The 22,992-nt window shown below is 25.7% G+C and overlaps 9 protein-coding genes across 9 annotated transcripts; 4 read left to right on the top strand and 5 right to left on the bottom strand.

Annotated features, from left to right (window-relative positions):
• Window positions 1–253: 253 nt before the first annotated feature.
• DICPUDRAFT_155741 (uncharacterized protein) lies at window positions 254–1,501 on the bottom strand (the record flags this gene model as incomplete). The annotated part of the gene is made up of 1 exon (XM_003291109.1): window positions 254–1,501. The coding sequence occupies one exon, from the start codon at window positions 1,499–1,501 to the stop codon at window positions 254–256; it is 1,248 nt and encodes a 415-aa protein (XP_003291157.1).
• A 344-nt stretch (window positions 1,502–1,845) lies between these two features.
• On the top strand, window positions 1,846–3,138 carry DICPUDRAFT_38569 (uncharacterized protein; the record flags this gene model as incomplete). The annotated part of the gene is made up of 1 exon (XM_003291117.1): window positions 1,846–3,138. One exon carries the CDS (start codon window positions 1,846–1,848, stop codon window positions 3,136–3,138), a length of 1,293 nt encoding a protein of 430 aa, XP_003291165.1.
• Window positions 3,139–3,172: 34 nt separating this feature from the next.
• On the bottom strand, window positions 3,173–6,938 carry DICPUDRAFT_98913 (uncharacterized protein; the record flags this gene model as incomplete). The annotated part of the gene is made up of 3 exons (XM_003291108.1): window positions 3,173–6,064; window positions 6,198–6,424; window positions 6,933–6,938. 3 exons carry the CDS (start codon window positions 6,936–6,938, stop codon window positions 3,205–3,207), a joined length of 3,093 nt encoding a protein of 1,030 aa, XP_003291156.1. The 3' UTR covers window positions 3,173–3,204.
• A 2,132-nt stretch (window positions 6,939–9,070) lies between these two features.
• On the bottom strand, window positions 9,071–10,249 carry DICPUDRAFT_38570 (uncharacterized protein; the record flags this gene model as incomplete). Its single annotated transcript, XM_003291107.1, has 2 exons — window positions 9,071–9,841; window positions 9,911–10,249. 2 exons carry the CDS (start codon window positions 10,247–10,249, stop codon window positions 9,071–9,073), a joined length of 1,110 nt encoding a protein of 369 aa, XP_003291155.1.
• Window positions 10,250–10,548: 299 nt separating this feature from the next.
• DICPUDRAFT_155738 (uncharacterized protein) lies at window positions 10,549–12,900 on the top strand (the record flags this gene model as incomplete). The annotated part of the gene is made up of 2 exons (XM_003291116.1): window positions 10,549–12,496; window positions 12,566–12,900. 2 exons carry the CDS (start codon window positions 10,549–10,551, stop codon window positions 12,898–12,900), a joined length of 2,283 nt encoding a protein of 760 aa, XP_003291164.1.
• A 138-nt stretch (window positions 12,901–13,038) lies between these two features.
• Window positions 13,039–14,721, bottom strand: DICPUDRAFT_38579 (uncharacterized protein; the record flags this gene model as incomplete). Its single annotated transcript, XM_003291106.1, has 3 exons — window positions 13,039–14,070; window positions 14,134–14,250; window positions 14,320–14,721. 3 exons carry the CDS (start codon window positions 14,719–14,721, stop codon window positions 13,039–13,041), a joined length of 1,551 nt encoding a protein of 516 aa, XP_003291154.1.
• Window positions 14,722–15,110: 389 nt separating this feature from the next.
• DICPUDRAFT_38568 (uncharacterized protein) lies at window positions 15,111–18,587 on the bottom strand (the record flags this gene model as incomplete). Its single annotated transcript, XM_003291105.1, has 2 exons — window positions 15,111–15,311; window positions 15,390–18,587. Coding segments are annotated over 2 exons (3,399 nt in total), but the record flags the coding sequence as incomplete, so codon positions are not given.
• Window positions 18,588–20,280: 1,693 nt separating this feature from the next.
• On the top strand, window positions 20,281–22,207 carry DICPUDRAFT_155735 (uncharacterized protein; the record flags this gene model as incomplete). The annotated part of the gene is made up of 2 exons (XM_003291115.1): window positions 20,281–20,469; window positions 20,531–22,207. 2 exons carry the CDS (start codon window positions 20,281–20,283, stop codon window positions 22,205–22,207), a joined length of 1,866 nt encoding a protein of 621 aa, XP_003291163.1.
• Window positions 22,208–22,779: 572 nt separating this feature from the next.
• DICPUDRAFT_155734 (uncharacterized protein) lies at window positions 22,780–22,977 on the top strand (the record flags this gene model as incomplete). The annotated part of the gene is made up of 1 exon (XM_003291114.1): window positions 22,780–22,977. The coding sequence occupies one exon, from the start codon at window positions 22,780–22,782 to the stop codon at window positions 22,975–22,977; it is 198 nt and encodes a 65-aa protein (XP_003291162.1).
• Between the last annotated feature and the right edge of the window lie 15 nt (window positions 22,978–22,992).

The raw sequence follows: 22,992 nt of genomic DNA, 5'->3' as shown, positions 1-22,992 counted from the left end.
AATAATAACAAACAACAAAATTAATTATTTAAATAATATATAATATTTATATATCTATATCCACAAATATTTTTTTTTTTTTTTTTTTATTCAAAACAAAAACTATATATATATATTAATAAAGTATTCAAAAAAAAAAAACAAATTATAATTTAAATTTTATAATTTGTAAGTTCTTTTTTTAATTTAAAAAGAAAATTTTAAAGTGTTTTTTGTGCATAATAATTATTTAAAAATTAAAACTACTCTTTATTTAATAATAATGAGACCTTCTATTGTAACTATTGTTGTTATAATTGACTCTTCTTTTACTTTTATGTACTCTTTTTCTGTCATCTGTTTGTGATTTGGAATTTAGGCACCAATATATTGAGGGTTCAGCTTTGGTTTTAAAAAATAATGAGTCAATTGATTTATTAGTATATGATGGTGATTCTTTTGTAAGTTGTTGTGATTGGTTGTTATCTTTTGGGTTATCTTTTGGTGGTTGTCTTGTATTTTTACTATTATCATTTGTAAGAAGTCCTAATTCTTTCTTTTTTTGATACTCTGACTCTTCTAGTGTTGAACTTTCAACCACAAGCTTGGTTCTATTTAATTCTGGCCATGTTAAACCATCAAGCGATTTCATAGCAATGGCGGCATCATTTGAATTGAAAAATGTAACATATGCTTTTGATTTTATATTGTTTAACCAGTAGTGTTCTGTTCCTTGGCCATATTGATTAATTAATTTTTCAAATGCATCAACTCTGAAGGGTCTAACTAATTTGGTAATTAAAATAGTGCATTTTGATTCATCATTAATGTTTTCTGATGTGTGAACTTTTTTATTTAAAGATTCAATATCTTTTTCTTTATTATTAATATTATTACTATTATCATTTTTGTTGATATCATCATATTTTCTTTTCTTTGAGGTGTGGTCCTCTAATTTTTTTTCATTATCTTTTTCTTTATTATTTTTTTCTATCTTTTCATTTTCTAATTTCTCTTTTTCTAATTTCTCTTTTTCTAATTTCTCTTTTTCTAATTTCTCTTTTTCTAATTTCTCTTTTTCTAATTTCTCTTTTTCTAGTTTCTCTTTTTCTAATTTTTCTTTTTCTAATTTCTCTTTTTCTAGTTTCTCTTTTTCTAGTTTCTCTTTTTCTAGTTTCTCTTTTTCTAATTTCTCTTTTTCTAATTTCTCTTTTTCTAATTTCTCTTTTTCTAATTTCTCTTTTTCTAATTTCTCTTTTTCTAATTTCTCTTTTTCTAATTTCTCTTTTTCTAGTTTATCTTTTTCTAAATTCTCTTTTTCTAATTTTTCATTATTTGTTTCTCCTGTTTCCGTTTCGAATTCTTCTTCTTGTTGGGTTGTTTGTTCCTTTAATAAAAGTTCTTTTAGTTTTTCGATTAAATTTGCTTTTAATAAACCAGAAGTTTTTTCAAAACCTCTATTTTCAAGTTCTTTTTTTAATTCTGTTACTTTTAGTTTTGAAAGATTGTTTATATCTAACATTGGTGTAGTGTGATTAATTCTTAAGAATAATATTTTTTTGTTGTAAAAATGATAATGAAAAAAATTAAATTTAATTAAAATTGAAAAAAAAAAAAAAAAAAAAAAAATTAAAAATTTAATTAATTTTTTTTTAATTTTTTATTTTTATTTTTTTTTTTTGGAATTTTTATGTATTTTATAAATTTTGATCAAAAATAAATAATGTTTTTAAATACCATTGGTTATTTTTATTATCATTTTCCCATATCCAAAATAATTCCCAAAATTAAAATTTTTTTTCTGTTTCTTTTGCAAAAAAAAATTATTTAAATAAATTTTTTATTTTTTTTTAATTAAAAATAAAAATGACAACGAATTTTGGTCCAGATAAAAGTTTTTTACACAAAGTGGGTCCGGTGGAGCATTTTTCTGCATCACTGTTCTCAAGGGGTGGCTTATGGTATAACGGGACAATTGATATTGAAAAGTTTGCTTTGGCAGTTAAAGAATCATTAAAAGATTTTTATTTTATACATTCAACATTGCACAAAGATGAGGGAGGTGAAATTTACGCAAGCTATTCAGAGAATGAAAACTTTGAGCATTTAGAAATAGAAGAAAGAGAAGAGTCAATTAAAAATGCAACTTTGGAACTTATATTACCAAAAAAAAATATCAGTCTGGATCAACAGATGGGTTTTTCCAAAGATTTAAATGGGCAAGTTATGGGGGTCCTTAAATTAACTAAATATACTGATGGTTTTGTAATCGGTTACAATTTCAGTCATACTCTTTTTGATCAAGGTTCCATGGTATACTATTTTAAGTATCTTGCAAATATCTATAACGGTCGACCTGGGTTAAAGAAACCACAAATCGTTGATATCCTTTCTTTAGGGCATAATATTCCTCTTTTTAAAGATATTAACGAAGTCCGTGAGTATGGCTCAAAGGTGTTAAGATATATTTATAAACCTATTTCTGCCCACACAGCACCTGCTCCAAACCTAAATATTATCGTGCAAATAAAGCTTGACATTGACGAAATAGACAAACTCAAAAGTACATCTCCCCAATATCTTTCAAGAAATGACTTAATTGGTGGTATTTTAATCAAGATATACAATTTTTCAAACAAAGAAGAAAATTTTACCTATGGTTATGTATGCAATATAAGAAAATATCTAGGTGTAGGTGAAGAGGCCATAAGTAATTTAATTCATCAACGCCGTATGACTATTGATGCTAAAGATATCATAAAAAATAATACAGTTGAATTAGCACAACTAGTTCGTAAAAATTGTTCAGAGATTACAATAGAAGGTTATACAAAGTATGTAGCTTGGTGTAAATATCTAAAAGATGAAAAACAAAACATGGCAGAGTACTTTAATAATCCTACACATGGTATGACTCGTACATCTAACTGGACCAGTTTCGACTATGACAGTATTAGCTTTGATAACTCTGCCCCAATTTCACTCAGACACTACACAGCAGCATTCTATGGTGTCAATATTATTTCATTCGATACTGATGAAAATGGCAAAAAATATTATACAACTCAAATATCAATTCCTTCAAACGATTTAGAAAAAGTTAAAGAATATGGTGAAGTGTCAAAATTATATTCAATAGACAAAGACTATAAGCTTTAAAACAAAAAAATAAATCAATAAAAGAAAAACTTTTACTATACAAAAAATTTTAATTATAAATTTATTTTAGTTATTGTTAAATAATCTATTATAATCCTTTTGACAATACGGATTTGAATTCTTTTCATAGAATATTGAACCAACTAAAGGAATAGCGCATTCTTTACAGCAAAAATGATCTGGGTGCCACTTTCTACCTAAAGCATTAACACATCTATACATTACATTACAATTACATTTTGGACAAATTGGGCAAACATCGTCAAAACAAGATTGACAAAGATACTTTGGACCAGATTTTATATGATTATTTTGAATCGATGAGATACTCATTGAGTTACCTATTGATGGACTATTACTTAATAAATTACTTGATGGGGAGTTTGAAAGTGGAGAGTGGGATAATGGTGATTGGGAGAGTGCAATCGAAAGTAATGATGTATTACTATGTGAATGTGGATTAAATTTACTTGGTGACGATGATGGTGATGAAGATAATGTAACAAAATTATTGGTAGATGAGGTTGAGGTTTGATTAACAAAAGTATCGACCTGTCTATAAAAGGTTTTGTTATCAGCGCAGAGAAGTTCATTACACTTGTTACACTTGAAGCATTCTTGATGGAAATGATTACCTTGTGCAACTACCATTGGACCTGAAATTTGAAGGTTACATCCTAAGCAAAAAGTATTTCTAGATTGTCTAGTTGAGGTAATTTGATTTATAATGGTTGTAACTTTATCACTACTTTTAGATTTTGCTAAAGGTTTTCTATGATTACCAATTGTTGAGTGATTTGGATTATTCTTTATTTCATCTTTATTATTATTTGATTCTTTATCATCACTATGTTTTTTAATATTATTAATTGGGCTATTGTTATTAATATCGTTACTATTACTATTATTATTATTATTGGTATTGGAGGTGGTATTATTATCTTTAGTTTCTTCATTATTATTTATGCTGGTTTTATTTATTGTAAATTTAGTTGATGGTCCAATAATCGAACCTAATGGTGTTGTAAATTTTGAAACTGGTGATAAACTTTCATTTGATGTTGATGGAGAATTTGCAATACTATTTAAACTTGATCTTGGAACAACTTTAAGCTCTCTTGGTTTGGCTTCTTCCTCGACTGAGGCAGATGATGCCATTTCAAAACTATCTTTTTTTCCTAGACCACCATCACCAATAATTCTTTGTAAGAAATCTTTATCAATCTCTGGCTTTCTATTTTGGATTCTTTCTGTTTCTTTAATTGTTTGATCTAATAATTGTAGAGTTGATCTTCTTTGATGATTTATTTTAATTTTATTTTGTTGTTGTTCTATTATAATTTCTTTATCGACGCTATTATTTTCGACTATATTATCAGTATTATTGGTTATATTATTAGTATCGATTTTGTCTTTTTCCTCTGTAGAATTTTCCTCTTTTTCTTTTTCTTCTTTTTCTTCTTTTTCTTCTATTTTTATTTCTAATTTTTCTTCATTATTCTTCTCTAAAATATCATTATTAAATTTAATATCACCTTGGGCTGAGCCGGAACTATTATTATCACCATTATTATTATTATCATTATTGTTTTTAATATTATTTATGGTATTTATTACCTCAGTATCATTATAAACGCTATCACTATTACTGGTGTTATGTTGGTGATGAGTTTTATTTGTATCGCTTGATGATAAATCATCTGATGAATTTGAAAAATTGAATATTTCTTGTTGTTTAAGTTTATCTTGCTCATCTTCGGTCGAATCTTGATTATTAAAAAGTATATGGGTAACATTTAATAATGCACTGCCCCTAGTAAATGGTGATATTTTAATAGTTGATGCTTTGCTACCTTCTGGAATATTTAATTTTGACTTTTCAGCATCTTCATCATTATTACTATTGGTATCTGTATTGTTTTTAATATCTATATTATCTTTTGGTTTATCTTCGGTAGTTGGTTTAATACTATTACCAATATCATTTGGTTTACTAATAAAACTATTATCACTTATTGATAATGATTTTCTATTAATTGGTTCAGATAAAAACAATTTTATATTATCAATAGCTGGTGATGAAGTTGAATATTGTGAATCATTTGGTAATACTGGTGAGGCTGGGCTAATAATTGGGAGTGTTGGTAAGCTTGATGATTGCTCAGATCTTGGAATTGATGGTGATGAGGATGGTGGGGGAATTTCGCATGCAAATGGGGTAACATAACCTGGTTTCGATGAATTTCTTTTATATTTAATTAATTGTAAAAACATAACAACTGGCTGTGGAACATGACCTTCCACAATCCATTCGCCCGAACCATATTTTGAAGCCAAAAAGTGTCTTGTCCATTTAAAAGTAAACTCTTTTTTGTCAGAGATATATTCTTTTTCTTTTTCATCGTAAAAATATCTAATTTCGGGGAATGTTGGATCCTTTATAAACCATGCTAAATAAACACCATTAAATCTACCATAGCCCAATATATGATTGTGTGTAGAGCTTTTTATCCATTCTCCATCCCAATGATAATCTATTTTCTCTTCGTTTACGCTTGTTGTTGGTTCGATTTGTAATGTTCCCATAGAAGAGTAGTTCCACTCCTCCTCTGTATCTGATGACTTGATGATACCACCCTTTATATTATCTTTATATAAAATCTTTAATAACTGTTTACGGTCTACTTGGTTTAGAAAACTCTTGAAGTTTGGGTGTGTCATACCATCAATTTTAACGATCCAATCTGCTAGTATTGATAATGAATCTGAATGTATATTTAATTTATTTGTGGATGTAGAAGATGATGATGAATCGGAATACTCTAAAATAAATCCATAGGTCGTTGCTAATGAGTCTTTTTCTTTTTGTAATAACTCTATATTTTTTGATATCTGATAACTGTATATTTTCGATTGGATTTGATAACTAAAAATGTTTAATGAAAAAAAAAAAAAAAAAAAAAAAGTTAATAATAACGATAAACACAAATTTATAAATATAACTAATTACTTTATCTGGTGAGCTATAGTACATAAAATGTGTTCGGGTTAACACAAACCAATATTTCTTTCGATTCTTGAATATGCCTGTACTAACTTTATAAAGGGTACCACTTTTATATTCAACCATCTTTGTATATATATTACTGTTAGTGTTTTTAAATTCGGAAAACCCGCTGCAAGTCTTTAAATTTGGGTGGCTCTTATACTTTCTCTCTAATTTTTTTCTTTTATCAGTTTTTACAAATACTTTAATATAACTTGAACTTCTTTGTAAAAATTTTTGCTGTAATATTTATATTATTATGGGGTAATAATAATAATTATAGAAAAAGAAAAAAAAAAAAAGAAAAGAAAAGAAAAAAAATTGATTAATATTTATTGATTCTATTTACACTTTATGTTTTGTTTTGTGTTGTGTTTGTGAGTAACTGTTTTTTTTTTTTGAAAATTTTTTGTAGACTAAGAGTATCCCCTAGGAAAATTTTCAAATAAAGTTTGGTCCAATAAAAAAAGAAAAAAAAAGAAAAAGATTTTTTGAAAAAAAAAAAAAAAAAAAAAAAAAAAAATTGGAAAAAAATTTTATTTTTTTTAATTTATTATTATTTATTGTTATTTCTACTAATTAATTAATCCTTTTGAATAAGATTTAAATATGTGATTTATATTTGGTTTTTATTATTGTGAATTTATACAAACGCAAAAAAAAAAAATAAAAAAATAATATAAATTTATTTATTATTTATTATTTATTGTTTATTGTTATAACAATAGTAATAGTTGATAACACATACAATCATTTTGGTTGTTGGTATTTGATAAAATAAAAAATATTTAATTTGAATTTTATTGATGATAAAAATATGTAAGTATTAATTTAATTTAATTTAATTAAATTTAATATAATTAAAATAAAATAAACTGAAACAAAAAAAAAAAAGAGAATCAATAAGATTAACACACCAAAAAAATAAATATATGAAAATAGAATATTTTAAAATTAATTTTAAAATAATTATAAAACAAAAAAAAATAAAATAAAATAAAAAAAATATTATTTTTAAAAATAAAAGAAATAATTATTATTTGAAAATAAAAAAATATACTAAATTTAAAATATTTTTTAAAAAATATTCAAAAAAAAAATAAAAAATAATAATAAAAAAGAAAAGAAAATAAAATAAATAATAAAAATAATAAAAATAATAAAAATAATAAAAATCAACACACCCACACACTAAACAACACACAAAAATCATCAATGTGGTTTTTTGTTTGTTGTGATTTAATGAATATATGTATGTGATATGTGATATGGGATATGTAAGTACTCTACTCTCTACTACTACTATTCTACTACTATTATAACTACTGCAACCTATGTGTGATATTGTACTATTCATGATATATAAAAATGAGATAAAAGTAAAATAAAAATAACAAAAAATAATTTTAAAAATAACTATTTAACACACGCACACACATTTAAATATATACACATGTGAGTACAAAAACAACAACAACAGAATCTTTTTTTTTTCTTATTGTTATTTTTGATTTTGATCTATTATTAACCAAACAAAAATCACATAAATTTGTGGTGGTATTGTTATAATTTTGTGGTGATAATTGTGGTGGTTTAAAAAATGAGTATATGTGTTTGAAAGTGTGAGTGAGAATATGTGTGTGGGTGGGGGTAGATTGAATGAGTGTATTTTTGAAAGATGATGAATGATGTTGCTGACAAGTAATTGATTTTTTTTTTTAATAAATATTAAATATTAATTATTTTAAATAGTAGTGATTAAAATATTAAAAAAAAAAAAATATAAATAATCTAAAAAAAATAAAATCAAAATAGTTTTTTTAAAATTTTTTATACACTGTTTATTATGAATATTCATATTCATATTATTCATATTATTATTATTATTATTATTATTATTATTATTATTATTATTATTATTATTATTATTATTATTATTATTATTATGAATATATTCAAATTATTTTATTTTTTATTTAAATATTTTATTATTATTATTATTTTGTTTTTTGATAATAATGTATAGATTACTTTTTGTGGTAGTTTGCTTATATTAAAATCTCTCTTTTGAGCATAATAAATTTATGATAATAAAATTATGTACTAAAATCCAAACCACAAATATCATGAATGAATGATCAACTATTTTGAAAGAAGGTTGTGGGGTTGTTTTTGCTTTCTTTTTTGTCTTGGTGGTTATTTTTTTGTTGTCTTTTTTGTTATTGAATAAAAATAATAAAGACAAGTACACAAAATTTTGATGAAAACTACTACAAATTATGATTATTATTTCTATCTTTGCACTAGCTGGTTAAAAAAAACAAAACAAAAAGGGTATTTTACTTTAAAAATAATATTATGTATACTAAAAAAAAAAGTTTAGATGATGAAAATTATTATAATTTTTTTTTTTTTTTTTAATTTTTAATTTTTTTTTGGATTTAAGGTGATTGGTTGTTCACCACACTGAAAAAAATAAAAAAAAACAAAACTATTCCTTGAATTATAGATTCTTTGCAAAATTTGTTTTTTTTTGGCACAAAAATACATACACATAAATTTGATTGTGATTTATTTATTTATTTATTTTATTATTTCAGTTAATCCATCAATATTGTCTCTATTTCCTTTTTTTTTTTTTTTTTTTTAAACAAAAAAAAAAATTAAAAAAATAAAAATAAAAAAATTAAAAAAAATTAAATAAAAAAGAAAATAAATAAAAATAAAAAAAAGGTAAATATTAGCAGTTTTTTTTTAGTTTTTGGTTTTTAGTTTTTTTTTTTTTTTCTAAAATGTTTATGAATATCTTTAAAAGGATATTTTTTTTAAACTTTATTAATTTGATTTATTATTAAGTCATTTTATTATAATATATTGTTTTTTTTTTTACACAAGCATTTTATTTGCACACCAAATTCTTTGAAGTATGTCATTTTGTAAATCATTTAAAGAGCTCCAAAGTTCTCTTTGAATCGCAGGCAAACCATTTACTTCTTTTCTTTCACAAGCAATGAAAAGATTATTTAAAATTGCAATTGTTTCTTCGGATAGTTCAGAACCAGTGCCATATTGTTGATCGTTAATATCGGTTACCAATTTGCTAAGTTGAGCCTGGGCTTTTGGGAAACTATCTTGAAGTATATATAAAAGAAATAATGATACCCTAGATTCAATTAATAGGAATGGATATAATGATATACTAACTGATGATGGTAAAATTGTATTGTTATTGATATTTATTGTTGACGAAGATGACGAAAAATTATTATTATTATTATTATTATTATAAAAACTGTTGATACTATTTATATTACTACTATTATTATTATTATTATTATTTATTATCGAGTCTTCGCTATTTGAAAATAATGATAATTGGTTCATTCTTGATTCTAAAGGTTGTGTAGTTTCGCTTGCAATGGTAACAATCATATCTAAATAATCACATGCACCTTTATAATCCCATTCCATTACTTTACAATAAGCTGCTTCTTTTAATGAGTTGATGGAGCTTATTGGACTTTCTGTCCTTTGAATTTCTGCTGCTTTTTGAAAATTCTCTGCTGCTTCTTCTAATTTATTTAGTTTTTTTAATATTGTTGCCATTTCAAAATATAATGTACCCATAATGCTAAATCTTTTATAGTTTTGGTAAATCTAAAAATTAGAGATAAAGTAATATTAGTAAATGATCTTTTGGGATAAAAAATATTGGATATTATATACTTTAATAGCTAACAAATAACAATTGATTGCTTCTGGTATGTTTTCTTCAAAGCTGATAATTTCTGTTTCTGAGGTTTGAATTTCATTTTCCCATATTAAATAACCAGCATCAATGTAACAAGATGCTTCTGCGGATGATGAACTTTTGATTGCTTGTTCGCACCTGCTTATCGATAAACAACAAAATGCTGCATATATATTATTTCCTTCTCTTTTAAAACTATTCATAACTTGTGTAAATTGATCGATTGCTTCCCCATAGTTTGGTTTCCGCATAGGGAATTTCTTCTTTTTTAATTTTGCTGATATTAATTTATAAGAGTCAATTAAATGGCTCATTTTTATTATTTAAAAAGTTTATATATATATAAATATGGTTATTAATACTACAAAAAAATAAATAAATATAAATTTAAAAACAAATATTTGAAGAAATTAAAAAAAAATATAACAAAAAAAAATTAAAAAAATTAAAAAAAATGTTGAAAAATTATAATTTTTTTTATTTTCATTTTTTTTTTTTTTATTTTTTTTTTTTCAAAGATCATTATTTTAAATTATATTTATATTTACATTTTTATTAATATATGTCTATATTTATGTTTAATATATAATATTTATTGTAAATAAAAAATAAAATGAAAAGTTTAATAATTATTAGTATTTTTGTAATTTTAATATCATTTTTTATTAAAATTCAATTAGATCAACATCAATCATTTATTCAAAGATATTTCAATTCAATAGATATCAATAAAAATTTTAAAGATTTAGAACCAAAAGAAAAAACAACACAAACATTCTATTACAGCGATGAAATATTTTATAATATTAAATTATCAGATGATGTTAGAGATGCATTAAAATATGGAAAACCAGTAGTATCATTAGAATCAACTATTATATCACATGGTATGCCATATCCACAAAACTATCATACTGCAATCGAGGTTGAGGATATCATTAGATCATATGGTGTAATCCCAGCAACTATTGCAATTTTAAATGGTACCATTCATATTGGTTTAACTAAAGATGAAATTCATTATCTTTCAACTGTTGGTAAAGATGCTGTTAAAACTTCAAGACGTGATATTGCTATGGTTATGTCTCAAGGTAAAACAGGTTCAACTACTGTATCGGCAACAATTCTATTCTCAAATTTAGTTGGAATTAAAATTTTTGTAACTGGTGGTCTAGGTGGTGTTCACAGAGGTGTTGAGGCTAGTTTGGATGTTAGTGCCGATTTAACAGAATTAGGTAAAAATGGTGTAATGGTAGTTTGTGCTGGCGTAAAAAGTATTTTAGATATCGGTAAAACATTAGAATATTTAGAAACTCAAGGTGTTACTGTCGTAACTTATGGTTCTGATGAATTCCCAGCCTTTTTCACAAAACATAGTGGCTTAAAATCACCAAATCGTTTAGATAACCCACCTCAATTCGCCAAACTTTTATTCTCAAACCAATTGCTTCAATTAAAGAGTGGAATTGTAGTAGCTGTTCCAAACGAAAATGAAAACTCTGAATTAATCGATCAAGCCATCAAGGAATCAATTGAACAATCAACTAAAGAGAAAATAATGGGTAAAGAAATAACTCCATACCTCTTACAAAAAGTTAATGAAAAGACTGGTGGTAAATCATTAGAGTCAAATATTATGTTAGTTAAAAATAATGCTAAAATTGGTTCACAAATTTGTTTGGAATACTATGCATTACTAAAAAATGAAAAAACAGGCGCATCTTATCCTGAAAAAAACAATCAAGTATTCACTTATTTCGATCAAAAAGTAAATAGATTCTTAAAGAAATACTTGGAGCTCGATCGTTCACCACCAATGAAGTCAATTCAAAGCCCACCAGTAAAGAAGAGAATTGCAGATTTTGCCAATCCAGTAGCAGAAAAAAATCAAGATAAATATAAAGTTGTAGTTGTTGGTGGCGCTGTTATTGATATGATTTCACATCCATATAAATTATCAGGTTTCCAATATCAAACATCAAATCCAGGTTCAATGAATGTTAAAATGGGTGGTGTAGGTAGAAATATAGCAGAAGTTTTAACAAGATTAGAATTAAATCCATTATTTATCAGCTTATTAGGTGATGACATACATTCACACATTTTATTGGAAGAATTTAATAACTTAAATATGAGCACCTATGGCATAGCATCAAAAGAAAACTCCAAAACTGCAATTTACAATGCAATTATGGACGAAAAAGGGGATTTAGCTGTTGCAATCGCTCAAATGGATATCTTTGACCATATTACACCAAATTATATTCAACACTTTACCGACAAATTAGATAAATCAGAAATGATCGTTTTTGATGGTAACATTCCAACCGAATCAATGAAATATCTTGCAAGTCTTTCATCTTCAAAGAAAATTAAGCTTTGGTTTGAACCAACAAGTGTTTTTAAATCATCAAAAATTGTAGATTCTCAAATTATTTCACACATCACATTCATTTCACCAAATAGAGATGAATTATTTAAATTATCTCAAGAAATATTATCCAAACATTTGGTTTCAAATATCGATAAATTTACAAATTTAAATTTTGAAAATAAACAAGGTATGTTTAAATATTATAAATATATTGGTCATTAAAATTAATAATTAACAATATTTTTTATTTTTATAGATTTAGAAAATATTAAAAAACATTCAAATGTTTTAATTGAAGCTGGTATTAAACATGTTGTCGCCAAATTAGGTAAACAAGGTGTTTTATTAACATTCAAAGATTCAGAAGGTAAAATTCAATATGTTATGTTTAATGCACCAGATCTTAAAGATACTGAAATTGTAGATGTTAATGGAAGTGGTGACTCTTTGGTAGCATGCTCAATTTATTCACTTTTATCTGGTAACGATTTATCAAAGAGTATTTTAGATTTTGGTACAAAATGTGCAAAGTTAGCTTTATTAAATGAAAATCCTGTTTCGCCATTAATTAAAAAATCAATTTTCAAATAAAAAGTAATAATAATTATAAAATATGTTACAACAATAAAATTAAAAATAAAATATAGTTTTTAAAAATATTTAATTTCTTTGTTTTTATTTTAAATTATTTTATTTTATTTTATTTTTTATATTTTTATTTTTTTTATTTTATAAAATATTCATATTATGTTCTTTTAAATGATTTTGAATTATTAAATCAGAGTTTTCTAAAAATCTATTATTTGAATATAATATTTTTGGTTGGTAATAAATTTCACGACCAAATTGCTTTTTACAAAATATTTCACCGTGTTGATTCTTTAAAAACATTTGGGTTGTATCTGGGTTTTCGATAAAAGTATCATGGACTATAGTACAGGTATTTATAAAATTCTCTTCGTTCGTTGTGGAGATACCACTTGATATAGCCATGCTAGTTAAGGAATCGTATGATAAGAAATGGAAAATATTTGATGGAGAGATGGTGGTACGATATAAAACCTGTGGTGGTGATGGTCTGTTGTCAAAGCTTTGTTCTAATTCTTTTGATAATTGTAAAATACGGTTTTGATGATTTAAACGTATCTTGTTAAACTCTAAATGAATTGTAAATTGGTTATTTTGGTTGATGTCTGTTAATAAAGCGATGGTAATATCATTCCAATAAATAATTAATAACTCTACAGCAATATAGTCCTCATTGTTATGTAATGGTGGCTTAATTGGTTCACCATAACGGTCTAACTCTGGTTGCTGTGGTTGTTCTGGTTGTTTTTGTGGTTGTGGGTTTAGTTTGAAAATATTGTTTGGGTTTTGGTGAATATCAGTATTTATATGTTTGTTTTTTAAAACGGTGTATTCTTTTGGTGAAATATATACAGTTTGATGATGATCCTCTGGAATAAATTGTGGTGGTAGCTGATTTGGTAATGGTTGGGAGGATGAGTTTAAGTTCATTTGTTGTGGTTGCTGTAAAGGTGATTGTGGTTGCTGTTGCTGTTGTTGTTGCTGTAATATAATTGGGTTGGTTGCATTTCTCCTTGAATATTCGATTTTATCCAATATAAATTTAGTTGTGGTTTGTAATTCAAAATTGCTAAATAATACTGTATTTCTAAAAAATATTGCGCCACCTAAGTGGTCATTTGAAATAATACTATCTATTAATTGTGATGATTGTATAAAAAATCTTTGTGATCTCTAAATTTTAAAATTAAATATTAAAACATTGCTTTTAAATTATATTTTATAATGATAACTTACGTGTGGTAATGGTGTATATGGTAAAGGGCTAAAGGAATTCATTAAATTTTTATACATATTTTTTGCAGAAATCTCCATTAGTTCTTTTAATTCGCCTTCTAATTTCTTTTTTTCTTTCTATAAAAAAAAATAATTAGTATTTATTTATTTTTATATTTTATTATATTTTATTTATTAAATAGTTACCGAAACAATTTGTAAATTTCTATAATAAAAAGTTAATGCATTATAAATATGAGTTAAGTGATTTGATACAGTTGATGGAGCTATGTCATTCTCAGTACATAAAACTAATGTATAACGGTCAACTACTTTAAGTGAAAGTGTATGTCTTTCTAAGGTAATGTAATCTATTGGTGATGAGGTAAAAAAGTCACCACTGATACCAGACATTGAATGAATACCACCACCAAAATTTACCTTCATCATATTATTAACCTGTGGTATATCTGGGTAAAAAAATATTAACTTGTCATTTTGATCTGCACTTTCTTCATTTTCAAATTCTTCATATATACAAAATAAAATCTCTTCACTCTTTAAAAAGTTTAGTGGTGTTAGTGGTGAAGATTCACTGTAATGTGACATATTATATATATTTATGCAATAACTTTTATTTGTTTTATTCTGAAAGTTATTAAATATTTATGTTATTGATGGTTATTAAAAAAAAAAAAAATTAAAAAAATTAAAAAAAAAAAAAAATTAAAAAAAAATAAAAATAAAAAAATAAAAAAAATAAAAATAAAAAAAAACTATAAATACAGAAAGAAATATATTTATTAATCAAAAATAATTAAGAAAAGTATTTTGTGTAATTTTAATATTAAAATTAGTAATAAAAAATTTTGGAATTTTTTATTACTAATTTCAATAATATTATTTATTTCGTTTATTTATTTTTATTTTTTGGAAATCACCTCTTGATTTTACAAGAGACTTAATCCCTTTTTTGGTGTATAAAAAAAGAATGATTTTTAATCAGTCTTATCACCTCCTGATTTTACAAGAATGTGTAAAGCGAATAAGAGCTGGGTAGTTGTACTCTTTAGACTCTTTTGAATAAGTTTAGAGAATGATGAGGCTGCTTCCTCATCATTTACATCCATGAAAAATGCCTCTCTAACATATGAAATATCTCCTTTGGTACTTAATTCCGGAATACCAGTTGAAATCATCTATTTTAAAAAAAAAAATATATTAGTATTAAAAATTATTATTATTTTTTTTTTTTTTTAAAAAAAGGTTATACTTACTAAACAAAATAAGATAATAAATAAATTTTTATACTTTCTGACAAATTTAAAAGATGAACAACATAAATCTGTAAAGAATTTAAACGATGGACTTTTCTCTCCTCCCATTACATGAGCAAATTCTGGTGTTAATACAAATGGAGCCTTTTCTCTCTTATAACCATGGAATTTCATAATGTTTCCTAAAAAGTGAGCAAAATCGATATGGAATAAATGGCCTGAGTTTGAAACCATAATGTTATCATTGTGTCTATCACTAATACCTAAAATATAAGTAGCTACACAATAACCTGCTAGTGAATGAGTAAAGTTTTGAACCGCATAGTCATATTCAGTATTGTGTTGATTTCTTTCTCTGAGCCAATTTGAAAGTGGTGTTTTAGTAAATGCAGCAGTTGCACCACCCGCTGCTTTTTGAATATTTGCAGTTGTATCTGAATCTGGTATAACTTCAATAAAACCTGTATCTTCGCTGATTGCTGTAACATTATAAATTGATAAATGAAGATCGAGGCCATTTTGTTTCCAAATATTATCCATAACAGAAAGCATTTGAAGTGTAAGAATATCTTGACGAAGATCATCACCTGTTTTAAATATAACCTGGATTGGATCGCCAACTGGGTCAACATTTTGGAATACTAAATACAATGGTACAGTAAATGAATCAAACCAACGACATTCACTAACAATAATACCACAAGATTCTGTTGATGGTGATGTTGGTAAATGGAAAGTATTGGGCCAAACCACTTTATTTAATTCTTCATGGAGCACTGCTTTACGTTTGTTTGGTGATGTTTCTTTAACAAGTTTAGCAATGGTTGTTAATTTTGTAACCACTTCCATTTGCTTTACAAATTCGTGACGTTGATTACCACAGCCTTTGAGATAGGTTTCTAATACCAATGAATAACGTTCTGAAATCTTTGGGTTATGCATTTCAGCTTCCAAATGCCAAAAGAATGGGTGCCCGATAATAGCACGATTATTAAGGGCTCTTTGAATGAGGAATCTAGCCAAAGCAGAGTCATGATATGGTTCGTGTTTAATTGATTGAACTAATTGTAGTAAATAAAGTGCCAAATCTGAATCGCTTAAAGCTCCAATACATTTTACTGCATATTCTCTTACCAATTCATCTGCAAATTTAACATCTAATAACTCTAATGCTTCAAGTGGTGAAAGTGGTGACCAAATTGAAAGAAGACGATGAGCCTCACGTACCTCAGCGGGACTGTTCCAATGGAGTGATTGTAAAACCTTTGGTAAAGAACTTGGGATAGTTTGTAAATGCATTCTATACATCCAAATGAACTTCTTATCAGACTCGGTTAAAATATAAAGTGGATCCTTTTCAATAAGCTCATCTAGACGATCTTGGTCTTCTTTTCTAGCTTCGACATAATCTCTTATTTCAGTTCTTTCCATTCTTTCTGGTTTAGGGAATACTACTGGGAATGGGAATTGGCAAAACTCTATAACTAATGATGGTGATGGAATATTAAAATCTGGTAAATCAACACGGTCACCAGGCCATAAAATCAATGAAGTTACACCACTTAATAGTTGACCATGGTAATCGATTAATTGTAAATCAGCCCAACCAATTGAAATTTTGTTTTTATCACCAACTTGAGCAAAAACAGTAAAACATAATTTGGTAGCTCTTGGAATATCAGACATTAAAAGTGCAGATCTTAACCATTCGCACCAAAGTGGTTTTGAACCTTTAACAGCTACTATTTCCATTGAATCTGTTAATAACTCCTCACCATGACATAAGGATACTGAAACTGTTAGTTTGATATCATTTAGATTATTTGCACTATCTGGTAAGAATTTTTGGAATATAGTTGGATTTAAATTTTCTAAACATATAATTCTAATTTCAAATGGTCTATTAATTTCATTAAATAAAATAGATCTATTACCGTTGATAGAGGTTGTATTATTAACCAAATTATTGCTGTTGTTATTAAAAGCATTATTACTGCTTAAAGCTAAAAAGTTATTTTGTCTTGGTGAGATTGGGTTATTATTATAGCTATTATTATTACCATTATTATTATATACTATGAAAGATTGATTTGGTGGTGATGTTGATTGATAAGTTGGTATATATTCTTTTGATGTACAAATATCTTCAGAGTAACCATCAATATAAATATTTGGTAATGATGATTTATGAACTAAACTAAACTTGATATCTTTTTTTCTTTGTAAACGATTTCTAACTACAACTAAATTGGAAACCAATATATCAGTTTGAAAAACATGATCGCTTGTACCAGTGATACGAATTACATAATCTTTACCGGTGTGGTCTGATGAAATTAACTTTGTGCTTGTGTTATGTTTTGTAATAATTTTTTCAATTAAATCTGATACTTTTTCGGTTGTCATAATATTTAATGTAGTTGAGTGATTGTCTGGGGGTAAATAACATTTAACTCTGAAATTACTTGGCAACAATGGGTCCATTGGCGCATTTGAAATGGGGGCAACAGTAATTTTTACACGATCTCTAGAGTCTAAAGTTTCAAAATCGAAAACTTGTTCTGCTAAATTACGGAAATACTTTATTTCATTCTCTGTATTACTCCAATTTAATGGTTTACCTAAAAGTGAGGCTATTTGGGCAGCTGTTAATTTTTTCTTTTGTTGAATAGCTTTGACATTAAGATCTCTTTGTTCACCTAAAGAGATATTTATGTTTCTTAAACCACCTTGTCTCTTTATTAAATTTAATGATGAGCCAACATTAGAAAGAGATGAAACTATTGGAGAACCACCTAATTGTAATGCATGTCTACTTGGTGAACCAACCTCTACAAGATGATTACTCTTATATAAATCTTGTAAACCTGGTTTTAAAACTACTAATTGTGGAATCGAATTTGGTTTCGAAACTATATTCTCTTTGAATTGATCATAAATTACTGTATTACCTTTGAATGCAATAGTTGTAGAGTTTATATCATTAGTTGAAAAAGTTCCAACCTTGATTGCTTGAACCATTGTTTCTAAAGTTGAAATTAAATAACTCTTAAATTCGTTTGCAGTAAAATCTTTGTTACAACCTACTACTATACTATTATTTTGAACTTGTACTTGAAATGGAATATCATTTAAATTGGGTTTAAGTGGTGATTTCATTTGTAAAAATGATGTCCAGTGTAAAATCTCTTCAATCTCATCAGAGGACGATGTAATTACTCCATTGGTACCATCGTCAGTATCTTTTTTAATTAGTATTGGTTGTTCTCTTATAGCTTTTTCAAATGTATATTCCTTTTGAAGTGAAGGAGACTGTATTTTTGGTATAATTGGTTCTTTTTTAAATTGTAATGATGGTGATGTTAATACATTTTGTTGTTGTTGTGGACTAAGTGAAAAAATTGTATTTGATTCTGATTCTGATTCTGATTTGATTTCCTTTTCACTCTCTGATGCTGATGGATCATCCTCTGCTTCAGATTCTGTGTATACTTCACCAGATGCTAAATTTGATTGATATTTTAACTCCTCATCTTCTAAAAGTATTAATTGCTGTTGTAGTTGTAATTTAATAAGCTCTGTAGTGGAATCATCCTGACTATCTTCTAGAGGTCTTCCTGTTGGTGATGTTGATAAATCATTATTACTAATACTTGAGGTTAATGTTGGAGATGTTGTATTGGGTGAACCTGAAGTACTACTATTCGATGGTGAACTGCTTGTGGTTGCGGTAGTTGTGGTGGTGTTTGTTGTTGAACCGCCAGTTATACTACTTGCTGTATCTTTATTACCAATTTTATTTAATTTTTGTTGTTGCTGTAAAATATTTTGTTGTGAAGGTGCTCTTTTTAATGGTGGTGCATTCTTTGCCATGGACTTTTTTGTAAAGGTGCCCAGTTGCTTCTTTATACTTTCTGCTTTTGATTTTCTTGCAATAATTTCTTTCGATTTTGGTACTAAAAATACATCAATGGATTTCTTTATTAATAAAGATTTTTGAATATCTTCATGGGCAAAAATGAATCTAACAAATTCAATTTGTAATATTTCTGATTTATTTAATGCTAAAAAATAATCTTGACTCTGTTCATTTGGGAAAAAATGTTTAACAATTTCAAATTTAACATGATCAACTGTTACTGAGCTTTGAAATGAAATTTTATTTGGTTTATTATTGATATTTATCTAAAAAGAAATAAAAAAAAAAATTTATTAGTACTAAAAATTCTATTTTTAATTTATTGACCAGTCAATAATATCTTACATTTACGATAAAGCCATCCTCTATAAATGATCTTCTGTTACTGGAGTATCTGTTAGATACCTCCATTTTTTTTTTTTTTTTTTTTTTTTAATATTAACTATTTAATTTTTATTCATAAATATTTGATTTATTATTGATTGAATAAATCATAAATTGAAATTTAAAGAAAAAAAAAAAAAAATAGACAATTGGTTTTAGTTTGTGTGTCTTAAAAAAAAATAAAAGATATTTAAAAAAAAAAATTTTTAAAAAAAAAAAATTATAAAAAATATATTTTTTAAAATTTATTTTTATTTTATTTTATTTTATTTTATTTTATTTTATTTTATTTTTATTTTTTATTTTTATTTTTATTTTTACTTTTATTTTTTCTTCTATTTCAAAAAAAAAAAAATAATGATATGATATGATATGAATAATATATAAACGAAAAATATTGCCATATTAAAATGTATAAATTATTAAATTTAATCTTAAAAAGAAAGGAAATGACACACCCTTTTTTTTAAAAAAAAAATTCAAATTATTTTTCTTTTTTTTTTATTTTTTTTTTTGTTTTTTATTTTTCAAATTATTTTTTTAAATTAAATTAAAATATTAATATCCTCCAAAAAAAAATTAAAAAAAATGAAAACAATTGTTGTAATCTATAATGATAAGGAATACCCTGTAGAAATCGAAAGTGATACAACATATGAAGAGTTAACATTTCAAGTATTTTCATTAACTGATGTAGAGCCTGATGATCAGCTCTTTTATAATTTATATAATACTTCTACACCACCATTACCAAACCAAAAACTTAATGTTCTAAATGTAAGATTATTAATAATCAATAAAAAAAAAAAAATTATTAGTACTAAATATTTATTTTTAGAATCAAAAAGTATTTTTACAAAATTTCAAAAATAAAAGTCAATTATTTAATAGTTCAAATAGTTTTATAGATCCAAGTTTAAGAAACAGAATTGAAAGTTTTTATAGGGGAATGATAAAGTATAATGATGAAAGATTACAATATTTAGCGCTTGAACAAATACCCATTGAAATTAAAAAAGAACAGTCACAAATGAAAAAAGTTCAAATGTTATTGGATTGGTTTAAAAACAATTATTTTTGTTGGGTTAATGCACCAGAATGTATCGATCTAAAGTGTGGTACACCAAATACTAAGTTGGTAGGTCACGAGCAACCAACAATTGAAGAGATGAAGCATCAGGCATCAAGAGTTGAGGTTTATAGATGTGATAGTGGTCATATCACAAGATTTCCTCGTTACAACAGTGTAGAGAAGTTATTAGAAACAAAATCAGGTAGATGCGGCGAGTGGGCAAATACTTTTACACTATACTTAATGGCTGTTGGGGTAAACACACGTTATATCTTTGATTTTACTGATCATGTTTGGAATGAAGCTTTTATTGACGGTCGTTGGGTTCATCTCGATAGTTGCGAAGCAGCCTATGACACTCCTCTAGTTTATGAAGGTGGTTGGGGAAAAAAGAATCTATCCTATATATTTGCCTTTGAATTGGATGGTGTATATGACGTTACCAAAAGATACACTATTCGTTTTAATCAACTCAATAGAAGTTTAGCAAATGAACAAGCTTTAGTATCATATCTCTATCAATTCAATCACAAAATTCGTTCAACATTACCACACGATTTACTACGTGACCTTTTAAAAAGAGAAACATCAGAATTGCTTGAAACAGAAACTTTTGCATCTAGAAACTATGGTGATAATCTAACTGGAAGAGTATCAGGCTCATTAGATTGGAGAACAAGCAGGGGTGAATCGGGTGATGGGGATCTTACTATTGGACCTGGCAATAATAGCAGCAACAACAATAACCAACTTCCAGTACCAACAATTAATAAAACCATCTATATTTTAGACTCCATCTCAAAGGCAAAAGAATCACTAAACCTTGTTGGCAACTGTTCTATTACAAAAAATGGAATTCAAATAACTGCAAATGAAACTGATAAAATTGGTGCATTTTGGTTAAAAGAAAAAATCGATGTCATTTCTAATGGTGGCTTTATTTGCAAATTAAAATTTTTAATCAAAAAAGATGGGGACGGTGCTGACGGTATGGCTTTTGTTATTCAGAATAACAGCATAAACTCTATGGGAATTGGTGGCTATGGTCTTGGTTATCACTCTATACCAAACTCTGTTGCTATCGAATTTGATACCTATCCATCAAAAGATCACGCAAGAGATCCAGACGGTAACCATATAAGTGTTAATACACGTGGTCGTGAACCAAATTCAGCCCATCATAGATTTTCAATAGCATGTGGAAACCCAAAAAACAACAAACCAATGAATGATGGTGTAGAGCACGAATGTTTTATCAAATACTCTTCAAGTGAAAAAACCTTAGATGTTTGGTTAGATAACTATCAGGTGTTAAATAAAGTTAGTATAGATATTCAATCACTTTTAAATTTAGATTCAAATAAAGCTTTTTTGGGCATGACCGCTTCAACTGGTGGTTTAAAACAAGCACATATAATTTCATCATTTTCAATTGGTAATTAAAAAAATAAATAAAATAAAAAATTGTCTTTTAAATTTTATATTTATTTCGATATTCAAATTATAAAAAAAAAAAAAAAAATAAAAAAATAAGAGGGTTGGTGTAATCATTATTATTTTAAAAATAAATTATTTTAATCTTTTTTTTAACCAAACCAATTTTATAAATCACCAAAAATGATTAACCCACATTGAAAAAAAAATTTTTCACCAAAATTTAAAAAATATTTTCGTAAAAACCAAATTCATTTTTTTATAGAAATTATTTCGAAATTTCTATCAATATCATATTCAATAATTTATTAATCATTCCTTTTCTAAATAATTATTTCTTTATTTTAAAATAATTATTATTTTATTTTTTTTACTTTTTTTTTATGGTTTTAAAAAAATTATAAAAGAAAAAAAAAAAAAAAGTTATTATTCATTTTTACAAAACAAAATAAAATTTATTACAAAATAAATAATAAGTTGAATAAAATATTATAAATAAAAAGTAATTTTAATAAATAAAAATAATTTAATTTTTTTAAATCTTTGTACTAATAGTTTTTTTTTTAATTTAGTATCCAAAAATGTCACAAAGATTAGTTTCAATAAATATTGCTGATATCTTAAAAATTCATCAACTTCAAAGCACAAAAATGATCAATAGAGGTTTTTTAAGAAATAGTTGCAATAGTGTTCCAATCATTCCAAACCAGTCAAGTATAGTTAATGATACCATTGCTGAATTAGAATGTGCCATTTCAGATGCCAGTAGCTTTAAATGAAAATACTAAAAAATG

The sequence above is a fragment of the Dictyostelium purpureum genome, assembly GCF_000190715.1.
Source record: "Dictyostelium purpureum unplaced genomic scaffold DICPUscaffold_260, whole genome shotgun sequence".
NCBI classification, from domain to species: Eukaryota; Evosea; class Eumycetozoa; order Dictyosteliales; family Dictyosteliaceae; genus Dictyostelium; species Dictyostelium purpureum.
This window is presented reverse-complemented; position numbering and strand designations above follow the sequence as displayed.